Source organism: Diadema antillarum, unplaced genomic scaffold (assembly GCF_040938485.1).
Source record: "Diadema antillarum isolate AM-2024a unplaced genomic scaffold, OU_Dant_1.0 seq00001664_RagTag, whole genome shotgun sequence".
NCBI classification, from domain to species: Eukaryota; Metazoa; Echinodermata; class Echinoidea; order Diadematoida; family Diadematidae; genus Diadema; species Diadema antillarum.
This window is the reverse complement of record NW_027272363.1, coordinates 335,035-355,222: the sequence shown is the minus strand read 5'-3', so window position 1 is coordinate 355,222 and position 20,188 is coordinate 335,035. Positions and strand designations below refer to the sequence as shown.

Genomic DNA, 20,188 nt, shown 5'->3' with positions numbered 1-20,188 from the left:
AGTGGAAAAGTGAGCAAAGAAAATGGGATTCCATCGGGAGTCAAACCCGAGACCTCCGGATTGCTAGACCGGTGCTCTACCGACTGAGCTATAGAAAGCCCTAGTACAGTGTTCGTCCCACAAACCCTTAATTCTCAACGCTCGGGTGGTCAGAAGCTATAGCAGTGTGTTTGTTTGTATGTGACACACGCACACACACTTAAACTTATTAGTTAATAACAAGTAAAAAAGAATACATTTATCACCGTAATCCAAATAGAAAGAGAACAATTATCTCCATATAAAAAAATAATCAATACACACGAATCAACATTTTCTTAAACTGTCTTTAAAAGATATAAAACGGGACCTGTGTAACGTAACGAATATTTAGATTTATCAGTTGAAATATATACATATATATATGAAATATATACTGTATATGATTATCATTGTACGATTTTTTTAAACGACAGACTTCGGAGTGGTCAAATGATTTTAATTTCATAGACAATTAATAAAGCGTAGTGTCGTGCGAAGTTTTACTCATTCTTTCCTGTTGGCATCTGTGTCGTCACCGTAGTATAACATCTCCTTTTACTGTGTTTTGCGGTGTTAAATGGACTTACGAAATCAAATCAAATAATTTTCCCCCAGAATCACGCAATGAATGTGAGGAAAAAAGGAATGGCATTTATTCTCAACAATAACAACTTCATGGACCAACGAAAGAGGAAGGGATCAGAAGTTGACGAAAAAAATGTTACTCACGTGTTCCGAGAAATCGGCTACGAGATCGTAATAGAACATGACCTCACTGCAGACGTAAGTTCGTCAAAATTATCTTTCGGAAGAAAATTAATAGGTCATAAGTTGTTCTCATAACATCATAGAAAATTAAGCAGTATGTCAGATTATATGGTTTTCTGAGGTGATGTTCATTCTAATAAGGAAATACATTCTAGAAATGTAATGGATTTAGTGTATGCGGCAATATTTTTTAGAACACTTCAGGAAAAATATTTTGAGGACAATCAGACAATCTGTTTAAAAGATATCTTTATAATTTTGGTGACGAGACCTCTGAATCAGAAGAGCACTGCAGATAATGACAAGTACTACGATAAAAAGACCTTACAAAGAAAATTTGACAACACACCATTTCATATGAAAAGTACACATTCCCTGGACTTCTTACTGACATAGTGTCAAGGAAAATATTATTCCCCTGCTTTCTAGTGCCCTTTCATTATTTATACTAGAAAAAAAAAGTAGTCTTCTGATACTGAGGTCTCGTCACCGAGACTTCAACAATTCATAACTTTTGAAGGGATTGTCCAATTTCCTCAAACTTTCACTAATGTATTCTACTGATAATTGCTGCATTCACTCAATGAACAGGTCTTTTAGGGTTTCATTCCCCTTCAAGTTCATTGTGATAAAGAATACTTGTTTCTTACCTGTGGTTCCTGCCGTTGTTGTTTTTTTTTCAATGGAAACATTACATTAGATGAAATTCATGTATGCATGTTACAATATGAGGTGCAACGCATAACACGATATGTAATTAACAAATTTCAATGTACGATTAACTGATAAGGATTATGGTTACGACAATATTTCTATAAATGCTTTTAACGAGTAAAATTGTATTGACTGCTCAGGGGCTATTTCTTTCTTCGTCTGATATAGGAGATCAAGGACGCGCTTGCCTCACTGAAATCAAAGATTCGCATATCTCACACTTCGGCCGTTCTCGTATTCATGAGCCACGGAGACCGCGAAGGGATTTGTGGGAAGGACGAAAAAGTCATCACTGTGGAGGAAATAAAAGAGACATTTTCCGGGTGGAACTGTCCGGAACTGAGAGAAAAACCTAAAATATTTTTCTTTCAGGCCTGCAGAGGAGGTGATTGAAATTGTGTTTTCAATTTTTGTCTTGAGACGGCTTTGATATATATTTAGTGGGAAGATGGATTCTTCTATTCCGTGTTCGCCCATTGCTTGAGGAAAGCGAATGGTTATTCAATAAAAATCGTTTTGTTGTCCACGTACTCATAAAAGAAAAAGAGGTGTGTTGGTCAAATGCGACGGAAGTCCAATGCGATAGAGGGATGGGATTTTAATCAATTCAATTCAGACGTCAAAAGATGAGCTTAATGTGAAAAGGAGTTGTACTTGAAATATTTTAGAAGATATGAACTGTGAGCATTTACTCACTTTCTCATTAAAGGTAAATCAAACACTTCCCTAGGCTACTCATTTGTTGCAAAGTACACGTTCCCAAAATTTAGCTATTGTCCACTGTCACTCAAAATTTTCGTCTGTTTCTTTTCAGTCGGCGGATGAGTCTGTGAGAGGAATAACGATAATTGGTATTTCCATCCATTCCTTTAATTGCCCTTTCTTTAACTCATCGCTTATTTTGTTTTCGAGCAAAATGAGAATAGGAGACATAAAGTAATCAAACTTGTAATGACAGTAACCTGCATTTTTTTTTTGCTTTTTTTTCAGATAAATTAACGACGCGCGCAGCCGACAAATCAGCACTGCCGGCATCGTCGCGCAGCCTTACAGGTCCATCACTAGAGGTGCCATCTCGTTTAACCCAGCTGACATTGGAGATGAATCAGGCGAGGGAGTCAGTGACGGTACTTACGCACCGTGCAAGAGCTCGGAGAGTCCCCAAGTGGTCGAGCTCGACAATTATTCTCCCGACAATGCGCACATGCTCATTGCTCATGCGACTTGCGAAGGTGAAGAAATGTTTGTATCAAAATACATACTACACCGACCCTGTGTCACTGTCTTGTTAACTACACGTGTATGATCGTGATAATAATATCAATAGCAACAGCAACGACCTCCTTTTCCTACACCGCTGTATACACACGTAATTGATTGGATTAATTCGATGAACTTGTTTCAGAGATCAGATTTTGTGGATCTTCGGGGCCTGCTTCATAAGGAATGACCTCTGAGTTGCATTTAATCGCAAATTGCGTTTCATGGACTACTTTGCGTTCGATCGCAAGTAACGCACAGTTTACTGAAAGTCATGCTTGATTTTCCGTGAAATAAAGCGTAAATGTCTTTATGAAACAGGACTTACGCCTCAGGGGCGGATCCAGGAATTCCGTAAAGAGGGGGCGCGCGTTTACAAAATCAAAGGGGGGCGCACGCACCCCTCCCCATTTTTTTCTTTTTATTTCTTTTGTTTCAACAAAAAATAAAGGGGGGGGGCGTGCGCCGGTTGCGGTCCTCCCTGGATCCGCCACTGCGCCTCGTATCGAACTTACGCTCGATTCAACGAATTACACTTAATAAATCGAGCGTAAAAAATTCTCAACTCTTTATGAACCAGGCCCTTTGTGTCCTGCTTATAGAAGGCTTCAAAATACTCGAAGTGACTGTTATATAGAAACAAAAATGGAAGTTTATGCATCGATTATTAAACACAAATTGTAATTGTTTATTCGAAAGCAGATAATACGCTACATTTAGGACTAATACTATATGAAAATTATTACATAAATGGCTTTTCCGCCGTTTTCCGACCTATCCCAGGCTATGTTGCACTGAGGGATAACGTCAACGGATCTTGGTTCATTCAGGCGTTGTGCGAGGAACTTATTGCTGGGGCGCACCTGTATGACCTTAGCGCCATAATGACGAAGGTGAGATCATGACATCAAGACGAGGATTTTTTTTTTTGCATTTATTTTTAACTAGCATTATAAAACATGGTGTCATCTGACAATGAGCGATCAGCTGGCAAAGAGTAGGCATTGTCAAGATGGTCAGAGCAAAGGTTCCTGACTCTAAACAGCATAACACATGCCTTATATACAGTAGAATACAAATGTGATTGAATTTAAAAGATAGCAGAAAATAGCAAGGTCATTCGTATTTGATATATATTTTCAAAGTCACACATATGAATTTTCTTCAAAGTAAACTTCATTTTTCCCCTTAGAGGTCATGCTCCACGGATATGTTTTCCCAAACTTTTAACTTTGTGGACATGATTAGCTACGCATCTATGGACCAATCTGTTCATTGCGTCGAAATGATTTGCAATCCTGGGATCAGAAATTTCTGCGTTGCAATTATTTCAAAAATTTACAACACAGAGAGGCTCATTTTTTTTTCAAATTTTCTCAAAGGTGAGTGGGCGTGTCCAAAGACAGCGAGGTTGCGTGCGCCACGAGAATGGAACGGAAATCACTTACCAGACAACGCAGACAGTCAGCCAGGGGATTGTGAAGAAGATATACTTCTTGCCCAAGTATCCACCCTACACATACGAGACAGTCTCCCGGTGCATGAAGACGGCGACAAGGAACCATGTAGTGTGATACCATCCATTGTATTGGCTCATCCAATCGTCCAATTTGTTGGTACCATTCTTTGTGAAACTGAAGACCGATATAAGGAATTTTCTATTTACTGTTTTCTGATATGAGTGTTTCATTTTTGTTTTCATTATTTCTCTAATTTCTTTTTAAAAAATGTTAATATTCAATTCCTGCCTAATGAAATATCACTGATATCGCAGTTCAGAAACATCTGAAAATAATGAATGTAAATAAGAAGATTCAAGATATTCCGATCACCTAAGAGCAAACCAGCTGAAAGCTCTTTCCTGCCCATGAGTAACCTTTTGGAATAGAATCGAAGCAAAATGAGGCATCGTGACCCTGATATGTATATATTCATGCAATTCGATAAGTTCGGGGAAGAAATTAACCCATACGAGAACAGTCCAGATATCAAATGTGAGGATCATCGCCGAGTCTCAACGATTTCTCAGTCCTCCAGCAATCACACAGTCAACTGTCTCTCAACGAGTTTGCGGAGGTCATCGGAAAAATATTTCAGTGTGTTTGTGTTTGTGTGTGAGTGTGTGTGTGTGTGTGTGTGTGTGACTTTTACATCGATTGTAGTAGTTACGCTCAGACGGTGATCCTTACCTTCAAGTTAAAGACGAATGTGAGGATAAGCTCGTAGAATTGTTATGTAATAAAAAGAAAAGTAATAAGAATGTTATTATAGAATAGACAATGTATTACGCATAATATATATACTTTTGGCCGCATTAGTGGGGATGGAGGTATATATGAAACGATACAAGTCAACATCAATTTGTACTGCAGAGTTCCTTAAATAACTTTGATTATGTGCTGGGTTCAAGATTTGATATTGGGTTTCTGCGTGATCGGCAGAGATGAATGTACTTGAATGTCAAGGTGATAAGACATTAATTAGTCACTCAATTTGTGGTAACGCATGTGAAATACAGTGCAATTTTAATTGATAACAAAATGATTCCACTGTTGTAACAGGATACGAATGTACAAGTGTTTATGACTTGTTTCCTATTCAGCAGATTCCGTTTCAAAGTCTTGTAGTCAGTAGAATTAGCACAATGTATCATGATAATATCTGGTATTACGTCATGAGAGGTCATCGTCTACATAGCATGGGTAGTCAATGCTTTTGTCTGGGAAAAGCCATTGTTGGACATTATTTTGTATGTAACACACTGAGCAAGCGATTGTATTAAAAGCGATTGCGAGCTCAAAGGAGATCTCTTAAAGGTTGGTTTCCCATCGATCCTTCTTGGTTGCAGGTATTTCATAGATATCTAACAAAATGCTTAATTTACAACTTTTAGATTGAATCTAAACGAGCTTGAGATCACACCGGTAAAGTTTTATGAAAATAGGAGAATCCAACAAAATTTATGAATGTTTAAAGCCTCGATGAGCCTGGCATCGCTGCAATAAAAGAGAGAAAAAATGCAACAGATTGTCACATTAAGGCAATTTCTCCGCCGACGGAAGATCCTCTGGAAATACTCTATTGTTTTGCCTCAATCAACGACTTATCACCTGACTTTTCCACCGCTAAAATCTGCTCCGAAGAGCCTTTTTTTTAAAATAAAGTTCTTTCACCCACATTTTTCTCCGCCAAAGATTGAACTCTCAAGTGACTTTGATGTTACGTTTGCTATTAAATTCATTGCAAATCTATGTTATGTGTAACCACAACCACACAAAAAAGTGATTTTGCACAGCTATTTTTTCCTTTTTGTTTCGATGCTCCGAAATGGATGATATTAAAGGAAAATTCATCAAGTAGTCCTACCCATTAATTCATTTTATTCTTTATAGTTATCCGAAAATTATGCAATGAATATATACTGGTTTCAGTAATTATCAAGCCAGTGGCACGACAAAAATGTTGCTAGGATCGATACTGAATGAAGAAATAAACACATGTTATATCTTCCATTTATTCTTTTTTCTGACGTATTTCTGTTATTTACTACGATGTTGAATTCGAAATGCCATATCTGGTGGTATGAATATGATCTAATTCCCATTACTAAGACTCTTCTTTTTTTTTTTAAATCGAATTCATCTACATGACTTCCCAGGTGTTGTTCTGAATAAGTATGTCCCAATATTTGCTGCAACTCAAATTCATGGCCGGCGCAGCCGTGGGGGCCGTGGGGGCTCGGGCCCCCACACTTTTTGTGCACCATACAAAGGAATACATAAGGTGTCATCACTTTGGGCCCCCCACTTTTTTTAACCCGGAAGTACGTAAGTGGCACTAAAATAGAAATAGATAGGGATCTTGAAGTATGGCGGCGGTAAGGTTATGTTTTTTTTTTCTCTGAAGAACCTTTTCTTTTTTCTTTTTTTTTTTGCTTGTCAGCTGAAGAAATCCGGAAGTGGACGGGGAGAAGAGATGAGCCTTTTTTTTTTTTTTTTTTTTTGCTTGTTAGCTCATGAAACCCGGAAGTGGGCCCCCACACTTTTGAAAACACTGCGCCGGCCCTGAAATTTGCATATTTTATGAAATTTCCATGAGCAGCTTCTTCACATTTCGTCTCTGTTCCCATGGAGAGAGTTCATGAAGGAGTTCCTTTTGCTGTTTATATTATGCTCGGAACACGAGGAATGCATTCTGTTTAAATTCCTCACTCCCTCTAGTACCTAGTTAGGCACTTCGTCTTTCTCGAAACTCTTTATTAATATCAAAAGTGCTGATTATCAGACCTTAGACATAAGAACTTGATGAATCTACGTTGATGTGACTATATTTATAGCTGTATCATTTAATATTCTAACATTATTGTTAGGGAGACTGGAAAACATGCACTCAGCTTTGAGAAATTTTGGACAATTAGTTCAGTTTATCTTTCTCCATGAAACAAGAAGTGAAACAAAGATAATATATCAAGCATGCGAAAAACAATAACATAGTTGGTCAATTTCAATGAAGGAAAACAGAAATACAAAGCGAAAAGTGCAGTATAGAATTACATGATATAAGTAGTATAACTGAGAACACTTTTATAGGCATGCTTTAAAGGATGACATTAAAGTAGGTATGGAAAAAAGTGGTCCACTAAAAAGCTAAGCTCATAATACATATGGATCACTCAAAACATGATAAATATGTATTATACATCATCGTTATTCAAACCGTAATTATTCTAAAGTGCAGAAAATACAATGAGAAACTCGCAGTAGTGGATATATACATACACATATACGCGTGAATTGCCCACACTCGTAAAAAACGGAGAACAGAAAAAAAGACAAATGTATACATGACAAAGGACGCAAGATGGTACAAGGAAGACAACACAGTAAATTACAAAACAACATAGAGGACAGAAGAGAGGAAAAAGCGAACAGAAGAATATAGAACGGTCTGCATATCTTAGAACACACCACTCTGGGATCCAGAAAGAAGATAAATCAGCCCCCTAACCTCCTAGTAAGTTTATGTTGATTTGATCTATTCAGAAATTATTTTTCATCTGAGTGACTTTCATGGTTTCCCTTTACTTACTATGGTACATTTTCTTTTACGTTGTTTTCATATCTTATTTGCAAACAAAACTAGGTTGTCCCATGTGACAGCCCAGCTGCAAAATCACAAAAGTAGGTGAAAATACACTCAGAAAAGAAAAAGCATAGAACTTTTGGTTAAATGTTAATGTATTATATAAACATGAAAAAGTTGTTATCCATACGTAAATGCTCTCTTATGATACAATGTACTAGAACAAAAGAAATTCTTCACAATGAAAAGCATAAATTCAATTGCAAAAATATACCTATAGTCTCATTACAAAATAAGAATGAAAGCTAAAGATAATGGAGGGAAAAGAAGAAGTTTCTGTCAAATCAAAATTCAAGTGAAATGAGAGAAAAAGCAATATAATGAACTCGAAAAAGTGTTTAATTTCGTTCTTTCCTTTTTTTTTCTGAGTGTATAATTATTTTATGTACACTCTAAGCATCACACATCATTTCAGAAATATTCTTTACCTGAATGATATTCGCTGTTGTTATTACCTAATAACTTTATCTTCTCTTTTTGTTTTAATTGCAAATAAACTGGATCGTCCAATTTGACAACCCAGTTGAACCCCCCTAAAAAAATAAATTAAAGTAGGTTAAAAATATTTCCCATTTTTTCACTTCATTTACAATAGGCTAGTTAAGCTCTGAGCATGAAAAAAAATTTCTCGGACTTACATCATTGCAAAATGTTCAAAAGTGATCAAAATAAGAGGGGTTAGAGATGCACAAGGGTAAAAATGAGAGAAAGAAAAACAAATGTAATGATTAGGGTCATTTTGGCATGCTCTGCAGAAGTATCAAACAAAACATGACATACTTTACAATGGATAAAGCACATGTCTAAAAAAAGGGGAATAAAGAATATATAATGTATATATATATATATATATATATATATATATATATGGTTCGAAAAGTCTGCGAATATCTCAGTTTCGGTTGAGTTTCCATGTGACTGTTGGTAGAGAAAAGATTGTTCTCCCAGATGAGACAATTTGTTATTAAAAAAAAAAAGTCGTCAGCCGACATGCAGACAATCCTATTCTTCGCCTTTTGGTGGTCACATTTGTAAAATGATATTGACCAATCATATCAATATGATATCAGCAGCTACTACGGAAGCACAACAAGGAGCATCAATGACGGCTAGCAGTCAAATGAGGAAAATTCAAAGTCAGCGCCAAATTTATACCTTTTTATTTTCCTGGTATTGTCCGCAGTTTGTCCGCATGCCTAACTTATGTTGTCCGGAAGGCATCCTGATTGTCCGCGTTCATTCCTGGTGTAATCCTAGATGTTTCCGCGCTGCCCGGCTACGATTAGCATACCAGTATTCCGAGGTATTTCGCGCTCTTCCGGAGTGATTCCTAGAAATGTCCGCAGTCAGTCCGCGGACATTCCTTGGAATGTCCCAGGACAAGCTGATTCACACACTTATTCCGCGTCTGACGCGGACAGGATGCCAAAGTGACAGAATTTGCTTCCGCAACCCTTCCTGGGCTTGTCCGCGCCCAAGTGGACGTCCGCCCTATTATAGGCCCCAGTCACATAATGCTCAGCGTCCGGCGTTACGTCCAAAAAAACCTCTTTTTTTTCTGCGGATTCCCGCGGATCCTTTGCCGTCACTAGAAAATTTATTCAAAACATATGCCCCAGTCACACAGTGCTTTACGATGGATTACGTCCGCCGCGGATAGATACGAATGAGTGGACGCAGTGGGACGCAGCGTGGACGCAGGCATCCGCAGGAACGTATGTAGACGTAACTGTCCGTAACTCATCCGTAAAGAAACGCAAAATGACGTCGCCGAACCTGCGAAATTTTGAAATGTTCAAAATTTCGCAGAGGGACGCCACGGACGCAAACTTACGCAAGTAACCGTAACCAAACGTAACTATCCGTAACTGAACGTAACTACCCGTGGCTTGGACGCAGACCATCCGCAAAAATACCTTCCGTCCGTTTGTGTTCGCTTACGTCCACCGTAAGTATCCGAAAGTAACCGCAAGTTAACGTATCACAACAGTTTTGCCCGCTTACGGATATTTACGGACAGCTACGGATGTGGCGGACAATTACGTCCTTCGACGTTTTCCGTTTTCCACTCGCATGGAAACACAGAGACTCTTAGGAAGGCACACTACTCCTGTTGCCAAGCTGCAGCGCCTTTACCTGAAGGAATGCTACAACACAGTCGGAGCGGTGGAAAGGCAGAACTGCATGGTCAAATTATGAAATTTCTCCCACAATTAATGGTCATTTTAAGTGGCACCCATTAATAGAGTCATTCAAATCCAAACTTAAAACTTATCTGTTTCTTTCATACTGAGGACTGTAATTGCTGTATGTCATTAATATTGGATCAATATTGTATTTTTAATTGGTATATGTTGTATTCTTTATTTGGTATATATTTGTTTTTGTTTACCATTTTCTTCTTTGTTGAAATGTTTGAATATGTATATGCATGTAAATATATGATATCTTTTCATTTTTGAAGCGCCATGAGCACTGAAAAGTGGACCTGTGCGCTATACAAGTAGCCACTATTATTATTATTATTATTATTATTATTATTATTGTTATTATTATTATTATTATTATTATTATTATTATTATTATTAAAAAAAGCAATATTTTGGGTAGAGGATGGGGTGGCAGCATTTTATTCACTTTTCTGGCCGGGAAAGGTGTGGGACAGGGGCAACTATATAAAATGAGAACGAATTTAGTATTTCTCTATAGTCTTACCCATGCACCTTACGCTCCATCGAATGTGTATTACATTTCCTTTTTTGATAATCATAATGATAATGATAATAATGATAATAATAATAATAATCATAATAATAATAAAGGACATTTATATTGCGCAGCTACTATAATAATATACTCTACTGCGCATTACAAAATGACACGCATACAAGAAATTCAAACAGAAAATACATTTCTTCAAGAGATGACTTAATATTGTACTTGGGTGTGGGAGGGGTGTTTGAAAGTTTTGATGTCTTTTTTTCTGTAAATTTAATAAGCATTGCTTTATCATAAATATTTCCTTAACATAACCCAGTAAGTCATGAATATCGCTGAGCAACGACAGTGTAATCACAGTGTGTCTATTCCATGACTGCAAGTAATATTTTCTTACTCTAATGTTTAACTTTTCGATCTATATTGTATTTTATTTGTGGTATAGTGATGTTATGCGTGACCCTGCACCACAAAACACACAAAACGTCGAAACACATGAAATTTTAGTTGAGAGCATATTCTGAAAGAGCAGACTTTAAGCTTTAAAATGATGTATTACTCAAATCAAATGGACTCTCCTAACCTATCTAAATAGTGGAAAGAATGCACACACTCAGAAAAAAGTGTAAACTGAGAAAAGAGCCTCTGAAGTACAGTGTCTATTCAAGCGCTTAATCTTTATCAAGCCGTGCTGGTTGTGCGATGATTGGGACAAAAAACAGGATGGAAACCACCTGAGTAACAACAATTAAGGGATTATCAGATTGAACTGAAAGTAATAATGATAATAATAATAATAATAATGATAATGATAATAATAATAATAATGGTAATAATAACAATAATGATGATAATAATAATAATAATAATACTAATAATAATAACAATAATGATAAGGTCTTATTTATCCAGGGTAGCCAAGTCAAGATCGGCTCGGTTGACCCATTTAACCTATTTTCAGTCCTCACACAAAATCAATGTGTGCGACTTTTTGTGATGCACGGTCACATAATTATATTCTTTACATGTATGACGTTTATTCATATTTAAGTTGCACAAACAAAATTCAAACTTCAAGTTCAAAATTTCATATATCTTTTATTATTGTAAAGCAAATTAAAGGATTACGATTTTTTTCACAACTTGTACGTAATTCAATTTCAGTTTTCCCCAGTGTACCGTGTAAGACAGTCCAAAATGTGATAACCTTGCTGTCATGATACACTGACTTAGCAGGAATCGTAAGAGAAAACCAAATTGTCCATAATTATTAATAACAATCTGTAACTATCCGTAACTATCCGAAAATATCCGCAACTCTCCGCAAGTGTTCAGAACTATTATGTGCCAATTCGTAAGAATATCCGCAAGTGGACGCAAGTATTCACATCTGGTCGTATCTGTCCGTATCGCCCGCATTTTTTGCCCGCATGTTTTGTACAAATTTCTGGTGACGGCAAAGGATCCGCGGGGGTCCGCGGAAAAAATGACTTTTTTGGACGTAACGCCGGACGCAGAGCATTATGTGACTGGAGCTTATGCCGGGAAAAGTGCGGGCGATACGGACAAATACGACCAGATGCGAATACTTGCGTCCACTTGCGGATATTCTTACGAATTGGCACATAGTAGTTCTGAACACTTGCGGAGAGTTGCGGATATTTTCGGATAATTACGGATAGTTACAGATTGTTATAAATACTTATGGACAGTATTGTTTTCTGTTTCACTGTATTATGACAGCAAGGTTATCACATATTGGACTGTCTTACATTGTACACTGGCATGACTGGGGAAAACTGAAAGTGAATTACGTACAAGTTGTGAAAAAATTCGTAATCCTTTAATTTGCTTTACAGTGATAAAAGATACATGACATTTTGAACTTGAGGTTTAAATTTTATTTGTGCAACTCAAATATGAATAAACTTCATAAATTTAAAGAATACATAACATAATTATACCACAAATATGATATAATACAATATAGATCGATAAGTTAAACATTAGAGTAAGAAAATTATAACTCACAGTCATGGAATAGACAAACTGTGGTTACGTTGTCGTTGTGCAGCAATATGCATGACTTATTGGGTTATGTTAAGGAGATTTTTATAAAGAAAATAATGCTTATTAAATTTCCAGAGAAAAAAAGACATCAAGACTTTCAAACACCCCTTCCACACCCAAGTACAATATAATATATATAAAAAATGTAATACATATTCCATGGAGCGTAAAGTGGGTAAGACTATAGAGAAATACTAAATTCGTTCTCAGTTTTCAAGTTGATTTATTTCACTCTCAACAAACAAAATAATTAGAAATACAATGAAACACTTAAATACACAGATGTCAGGAAATCAATACCACAATGCGATGAACAGAATAACATTGTAAAAGAGATACAGGTAAATTATCAATAGAGATACAAATAACTGTTACGTCACTGTGGTGAATACATAAACAATATTGCTGGAAATGGAGGGGACTGCTAAAAAAGCAGGGCTTGTAAAATGCAGTCCCCTCATACAGAAAAAAATATAATTGCAAAAAACAACAACAACAATTTCCCTAAACGGTAGTAAAAAAAAGACAGACAGAGTAATACACACATACATGCACACATACCAACGCACATTAACAAACACAAAGCGGCTCTCTTATGAGGAAAGATTGATGAGAGGATAGAAAGATAGTAAGGAAGGTAGGAAGTCCGAGGTGGAAAGGGGGGGGGGGGGGAGGGGAGAGGGAAATGGTGGGTCATAACCAGGGCACTGGAGGCACAGAAGCACGGGCTCGCTGATAAACAAAGAGTAGTGAGGTTACCGACGCAACAACGATTTTGAAAATCAAAAGTAAAAAAAGAAAAAAAAGAATGAATTATTTTGCTGCATATGAGGTTTTTAAATAATTCTTTAACTTTAAAGAAAATGTATTACAACTTAAAGCTTCTTTTATATCATTATCAAGAGAATTCCAGAATTTTGGTCCAGAAAAGGAGAATAAAGATTTTGCAAAAACCGTCCTAGTCAAAGGCAAATGATATTCATGGGATGGACGGGTTGGATATGCATGAACAGTTTCATTCTTTGAGAACTTGGAATCAAACACAAGGGGGAGAGAATGGTTAGTGAGTTTATACATGAATTGTCCTAATTGCAAACGATAAAGGCTAAAAATTTCCAAAATATCATTTTCGTGAAATAAATCATTAGTATGACTTCTCCACGATTCGTGACAAATGATACGAAGAGCTTTTTTCTGTAATAATGATATTCTGTCTGTATAAGTAGAAAAAGTGTTTCCCCATGGGAGTATAGTTTATAGTATAGTTTAAGTAAGGCAGTATCAAAGTAGAATATACTAGTAACATAAAAATTACATTTTTTGGAAGATAAAATTTAACTTTGTTGATAATACCTATATTCCTTGAAATAACACGACATACAGAATAAATATTCAAACCCCAGGTAAGTTTATTATCCAGAATCAAACCTAGAAATTTGATGGAAGAGACTTCTTCTATATATGACCGTGTCTTTCAGGAATACATTTCTCGGTAAATTTTCCAGGGAATTACTGAACAGCATGCATTTTTTTTTTTGCCGTTTTTTGCAAATTTATTGAAAGTTTGTTCGTTTTCATCCAATGAAGTAACTTCGTTAATTCACCGTTTAAAGTATCAATAATCGATCAGAATCAGAATCAGATAAAACACATTATTGTCATCCGCAAACAATAAGAAAGAGAGGATGTTTAAAGAATTTGACATATCATTGACATAGAGAATTTTGACATATCATTAACATAGAGAATTTTATATAGTTATCGCTGTCACACACCTTTCCCGGCCAGAAAAGTGAATGAAATGCTGTCACTCCATCCCCTACCCAAAATAATGCCTTTTCGAAAAACAATATACATTCAAAGAGTGCAAGAAAAAAAGTTCAGCACCAAGGGTCAACCGATGTCACGAGTATAAGGGTGCCACCTCAAATGACCATTTTGTGGGAGAAATGTCATAATTTGACCATGCGGTTCTGCCTCTCCACTTCTCCGACTGTGTTGTAGTTTTTCAGGTTTTCTTCAGGTAAATGCGCTGCAGCGTGGCAACACGAGTTGTGTAGCTTCCCACGAGTCTCTTTGTTCCCATGCGAGTGGAAAACGGAAAACGTCGAAGGACGTAATCGTCCGCAGCATCCGTAACTGTCCGCAAATATCCGTAAGCGGACGACAGTGTTGAGACACGTTAACTTGCGGTTACTTTCGGATACTTACGGTGGACGTAAACGAACGCAAACGGACGGGAGGTAAAATTTCTTGCGGATGGTCTGCGTCCAGGCTACGGATAGTTACGTTCAGATACGGATAATTACGTTTGGTTACGGTTACTTGCGTAAGTCTGCATCCGTAGAATCCCTCTGCGAAACTTTGAACATTTCAAAATTTCGCAGGCTTGGCGCCGTTTCTTTACGGATGAGTTACGGACAGTTACGTCTACATACGTCCCTGCGGATGCCTGCGTCCACGCTGCGTCCCCCTGCGTTCACTCATCCGCATCTATCCGCGGCGGACGTAACCCATCGCAAAGCACTGTGTGACTGGGGCATAAGCGGTAAGGGACTGAGAAGGGACTGAGGTGGGACAGCGGTATTCCCTACCGTCACGCTGTAGATTTTTTATTTTTATTGTTATTTTTTTGACATTTTTAGAAATTTTTAGAAATTTAGTGATTTGCCGTACAGCTTGGATGCAAAAATTTGACAATTTCTACCCTCCCCCCCCAAAAAAAATCATAATTATTATTCTCTTCATCAATATATACTTTTATCAATACAATCATTATTATCATAATTATTTTATTTTTTATTTCATGTATATACTTTGATTAACTTGCTTTTGTTGGTTCACTCTTACTTTCATTTTACTGCCTCTTTTTGGTACACCAGGTTAGGGCTCGCTGCTTGCTCCGCCCTCCCCCCCCCCCCCCCCCCCCAAAAAAAAGCTGTTGCTATATTTCACTCTTTTCCTTTCTTTATCCTTCCGTTGTTCCTTACATGGTCCTCGGGATCATCACAGACCCTCCTCTGTCTTTTGTCTGTCCACCCTCCTGCTTTAGTCCCCCTTCCCTTACGTTTTGGTCTCCTTGTCCATGACTTCCAACCTTTCCTTTTGTGTTCTTTGTTTTGCGTCCTTAGCCCTTCCTCGACTGTTGTAGTGTGTAGTCCTTATGTGGTTGTTTTCCCTGCCTATTTGTCATTTTGCCTCTGATGAAGATTCTGCTAGGATCGAAAGCTCAGGCCTATTTTGACAAAACACACATACACACACACACACACACACACACACACACATCCTGGGAATAATCGTGTGTGTGGGGGGGAGGGGAAAGCAATTTTTTTTTTCATGAGGGGAGGGAGAGGGGGAGTGTTGGAAGGGATATCCCCATACCCTCTCATTCGATGAAGATAGACATTTATTTATGTAATATATTAGAAGTAGTCAATTAAGAGAGTTTACTACATCTAAGGATGGGACGAGGGTAGTTTATTTGGAGGGGATATCCCCCTCCAACGTGAGGGAACTGAAGCATTTCTAATTGATTGAAATTAGAAATCTGGAGCACACTTTTGATGGAAGTTTGGGAATTTTTCTATTTCATCAGTGTAACAAATCTGGGATAGGGAGAGGGGGAGAGCGTGTGGAAGGAGATATACATGCATCTCCTTCCACGTGGTGATATTTTGCAATTTCAGAATTTAAATTCAACGATCTAGTGCACACTTAGGGCGAAATATTTGGACACTTTTCAATTTAAAAAAAAAATGCAAGAAAAAATGTCACATCTCGGCAATTAATAGGGGGGTGGGTGGACAACTGCCCCCTTATGCCCCCTTCCCCATCCCAACCCCCACCCCCCGACTTCCCTGTTCAGCGATGCCCCAGAGAAAGTCCAGAGTCTTTTTTTTATATTCGGTGTAGGATCTTGCCAATTATCTTCACCATGCCGCCTGATTTACATTTTGGGGATTATTTCGAAGTGTAATATTAGAGTGGCGGGTAGGAAATCATCATAGAATTACATTTCATTATGGGACTGCAGGTATTATCTTATTTTTGCTTCTTGGGAATATAGGGGAAGTGAAAGGAGCACGAGCAGTGACAAGATGAAGTCACTCCAAACAACGGTTATCCACGTCTCGATGTTGGGTAAGTTAAACTTCCTTATGAGTAATTGGTCCCTAAGGCATTCTAAATCCAGCGTACAATTGTCTGAGGACCTATACCAAAAGTGTAGATGACGTTTCACACTTTAATCGCCCCATTTTTGTCATCTTGTCTGTTCAAAAAGAGAATTAACCAATATGTCATGATAAATCGATGATAGTTTGATAAGTGATAAGAACTGGACGGGTGAGAGTACTGTATTTTTGGCTAGTAATCATCATTAGATTTCCTCGATAATTTCAAGGATATGATAATACAGTAGTTGCAGTTATGTTTACAGTGTCTCTACTCACATGTTTCGAGTTCAGTTACAAGACTCCTCGGGAAAAATAAGTTGACTTACAGACTTTTGTGTTATATTCATTAACATCTGAAAGTGATTATCAATTCCAAAGATATCTGTTTGAAAGAAGTAGTTCCATTCTGGCTGTAAGGCGAACGCCAAAGCTACCCTGATAGGAGTTTGAAATATTCAGCAGGCGTGATCGAAGCTGTATGAGATATTTGAGTTGGAGAAGGAATGATGCAATTTACTTTCTCAGTAAGCAGTGAAAATTGTTCTATAATCTGCTTTTGGTATGGTCTTTTGCCTGGTTTGATCGAGACCTGTGCCTCAGTTGGGTTGACTGAGACTATAAAAAGATAAAAGATGTTCTTTCCTGTGGGATCAAAATTGACAAGGGTTTAAACAGTCAGGCAAATCAGGATTAAAGAGCTGCAAGGCGTTTTAGCCTATACAGGAGATAAACGCCACATGCCGATGTCAATTCTTCGAGCGTCATACCAGCTTCACCGGGTGCCGCATCCTCAAGGTCGTGCTGCTGAAGTTGATATCTGCTGCGTACATACATAGTGAGCAGTAAACCGACTGTAAATTCAATTTGAAACAATTCACAATCACTGACAATCGGATCATGACTGAATCACATAGCAGGCTTTATACACAATTACATGTACGTCTAGATGTACTGTTGTAATTTCGCTTGTTTTGTATTCATTATTCACAGCCTTCATGTTACGCGTAAATGGAGACAGAACAGAAGATGGATCGGTTACATACTACACTGACGAACGTAAGTACAGTTGTTCGCGCCTTCCCTCTTTTTAATTTTACATAATCTGAGGTTATAATGTGCATTATTGAGGGAGAAGGGTTGGGTTGGCGGGGAAGGTTGGGGCTGGCATGTGGCTGGGGGAGAGGGGACTCGGACTATCAAAAAAGTTGTGCAAAATGTAAAGGGTCGGTGTGGAGATCATACAATCAATGTTTCGTTACTTGCTGTTCGTGAATCGCGTCCTGATTATGCCAGCAAAGACAATTCATCACGGCCCCAAGTTTTTCCCCAAGTTTTCATTGATCTACTTCTGTGACTTTTCCGTTTTCATACAAAGCAACATGATATCAGGATGGAATTTCACTGCTGGAAAACACATGAGGGATCCCTTTAAAAGTATTCGTTTACGTCATTGAACATGGGCTTCGTATGATTCTTCGCTCTTTTCCCCCTTCATGTGAAAGGAGACTACAGAGGAGCAAGCACAGGTAGCTTATCAGATGTATGTTTACATTTGTACAATGAGCGGACGGAAATAATCATTGACAATTAAACTGCACGATGACCCAAAAATTGTAGGCGTCTGACCAGTGGTTCGTACATATATAAAGTGAGATATTCAGGAAATTCTTGGATACACATTGCTTTGCGGGATCTTTATTCCATTGTTTACAATCGATCAAATTGAATTTGATAAGTAGTTTTTCACCAACTTAGAATACACTTGGTTGAGACGTCAGAAGAGCCATCTCCCCCGACTACCTTTCCTTCGATAGTTTTATATCTATGTCTCAACTGAGGGCTTTTCATACGTTTTCACATACACGGTATTGTTACATAAGGTATTAAACAGAAAGCCTCGTTTGCGGCATTGCAACAAAACGATGGCAAGGATAAGGATCCTTTGAATATCATTCAGTAACCTACACAGACTGACAAATAGAGCTACTATATGGAGATGTGATATACAGAGACCCCGTCTAGTTTCTCACACAATGAGAGGCGCAACGATTTGAAGTCCTGATACTAGGTATCAAAATAACTACAAAGTCGACTTTCAAAGAATACCACATGTTCCCAAATTCAAGTCCCTCAACACACAGTTCGCTGCTGGCATGAATTGATCACTCTTTCTCAAAGTGATTCATACACTGTATGACAACATCATTCTTCTTAGCCTCCACATGGATCATGCTAGGAATTTTGCGATTCGCTGATAGTTTGATCCTATATTTTGTTTAAAATGTATTGTGTCATATTTCACCGGAGAGACATCTGTATCAAAATTATTAGTTTGATGGCAAAACCCCATGCATGTTAATTTCATGTATTTGACTTTACAGCTACACAAAACAAACATGCAAGAGACAAAAAAAAACCACCAAAAAATACAATAGGGGCCTTGTAAGAAAATATGGGACACCTTTAACCATAATGAAAATCTTTGTACCGAACTGTAAATTGCAATTCAACATTATGTTCATAATTACTTACTTTCAAATTTGATATGATATGCAGTAAGATTGAAAAAAAAAATGTACAGGAGTTCCATCAAAGTCGGACCTGCAATAAGACACTTACCACATTTTGATGTTTCACACTTTTTCACGAAGCAGTGATGGCAGGGCCAACCGCATACACAAACTGACGGAGGAGATGACATAATCTACGGGAAAGTCACCCATCAAGCCTATTGGCCTGTTCACTATAATCCTCCCCATATTTTCTCTAGTTCTCTTTCAGTACCATTTGCGTAATAACCCTGGTCTTGTAATAACCTGGTGCACGTCACAAGTCCGACACCCACGATTCATACAGCCCACGAGCTGGACGGTTTTTAAAATGAACAAGACCCACGAGCTCGACATCAAGTTGGCCTATGAGCTATAGGGTCCATCAGCTCTACACTAGGCAAACAAAGCCCACGATTCCAACGCTAGATAAAAAAAGGACCTACGAGACCAACATTACATCACGGTACTTACCGTATGCAGCGTCGGGCTCGTGGGTCTTTTCTTTCATAGTGTCGAACTCACTGGGCCTTATATTTGCCTACTGTCGAGCTGATGCTACTTTTTGCGTAGTGTCGAGATCACGGGTTGTATGACTCATGGACCTTTTTTCAATGTCAAGCTCGTGGAATAACCTCAAAATGGTGACTTGCAGAATATTGTTAAGTGTTTAATTTGTAAATTTATCGACGGAATCAAGAGCTGTTGCTTTTTTTCGTGCGATTTTGGTTTGTGTATACTCGCAAGCAATCACTTCAATGTTTTTAA

The 20,188-nt window shown here is 37.8% G+C and overlaps 1 protein-coding gene across 1 annotated transcript; it reads left to right on the top strand.

Moving 5' to 3' along the window:
• Positions 1-645: 645 nt before the first annotated feature.
• LOC139711509 (cell death protein 3-like) lies at positions 646-4,337 on the top strand. Its single transcript, XM_071623384.1, has 5 exons — positions 646-804; positions 1,672-1,888; positions 2,592-2,735; positions 3,547-3,656; positions 4,146-4,337. The coding sequence occupies exons 1-5, from the start codon at positions 646-648 to the stop codon at positions 4,335-4,337; spliced, it is 822 nt and encodes a 273-aa protein (XP_071479485.1).
• Positions 4,338-20,188: the final 15,851 nt, after the last annotated feature.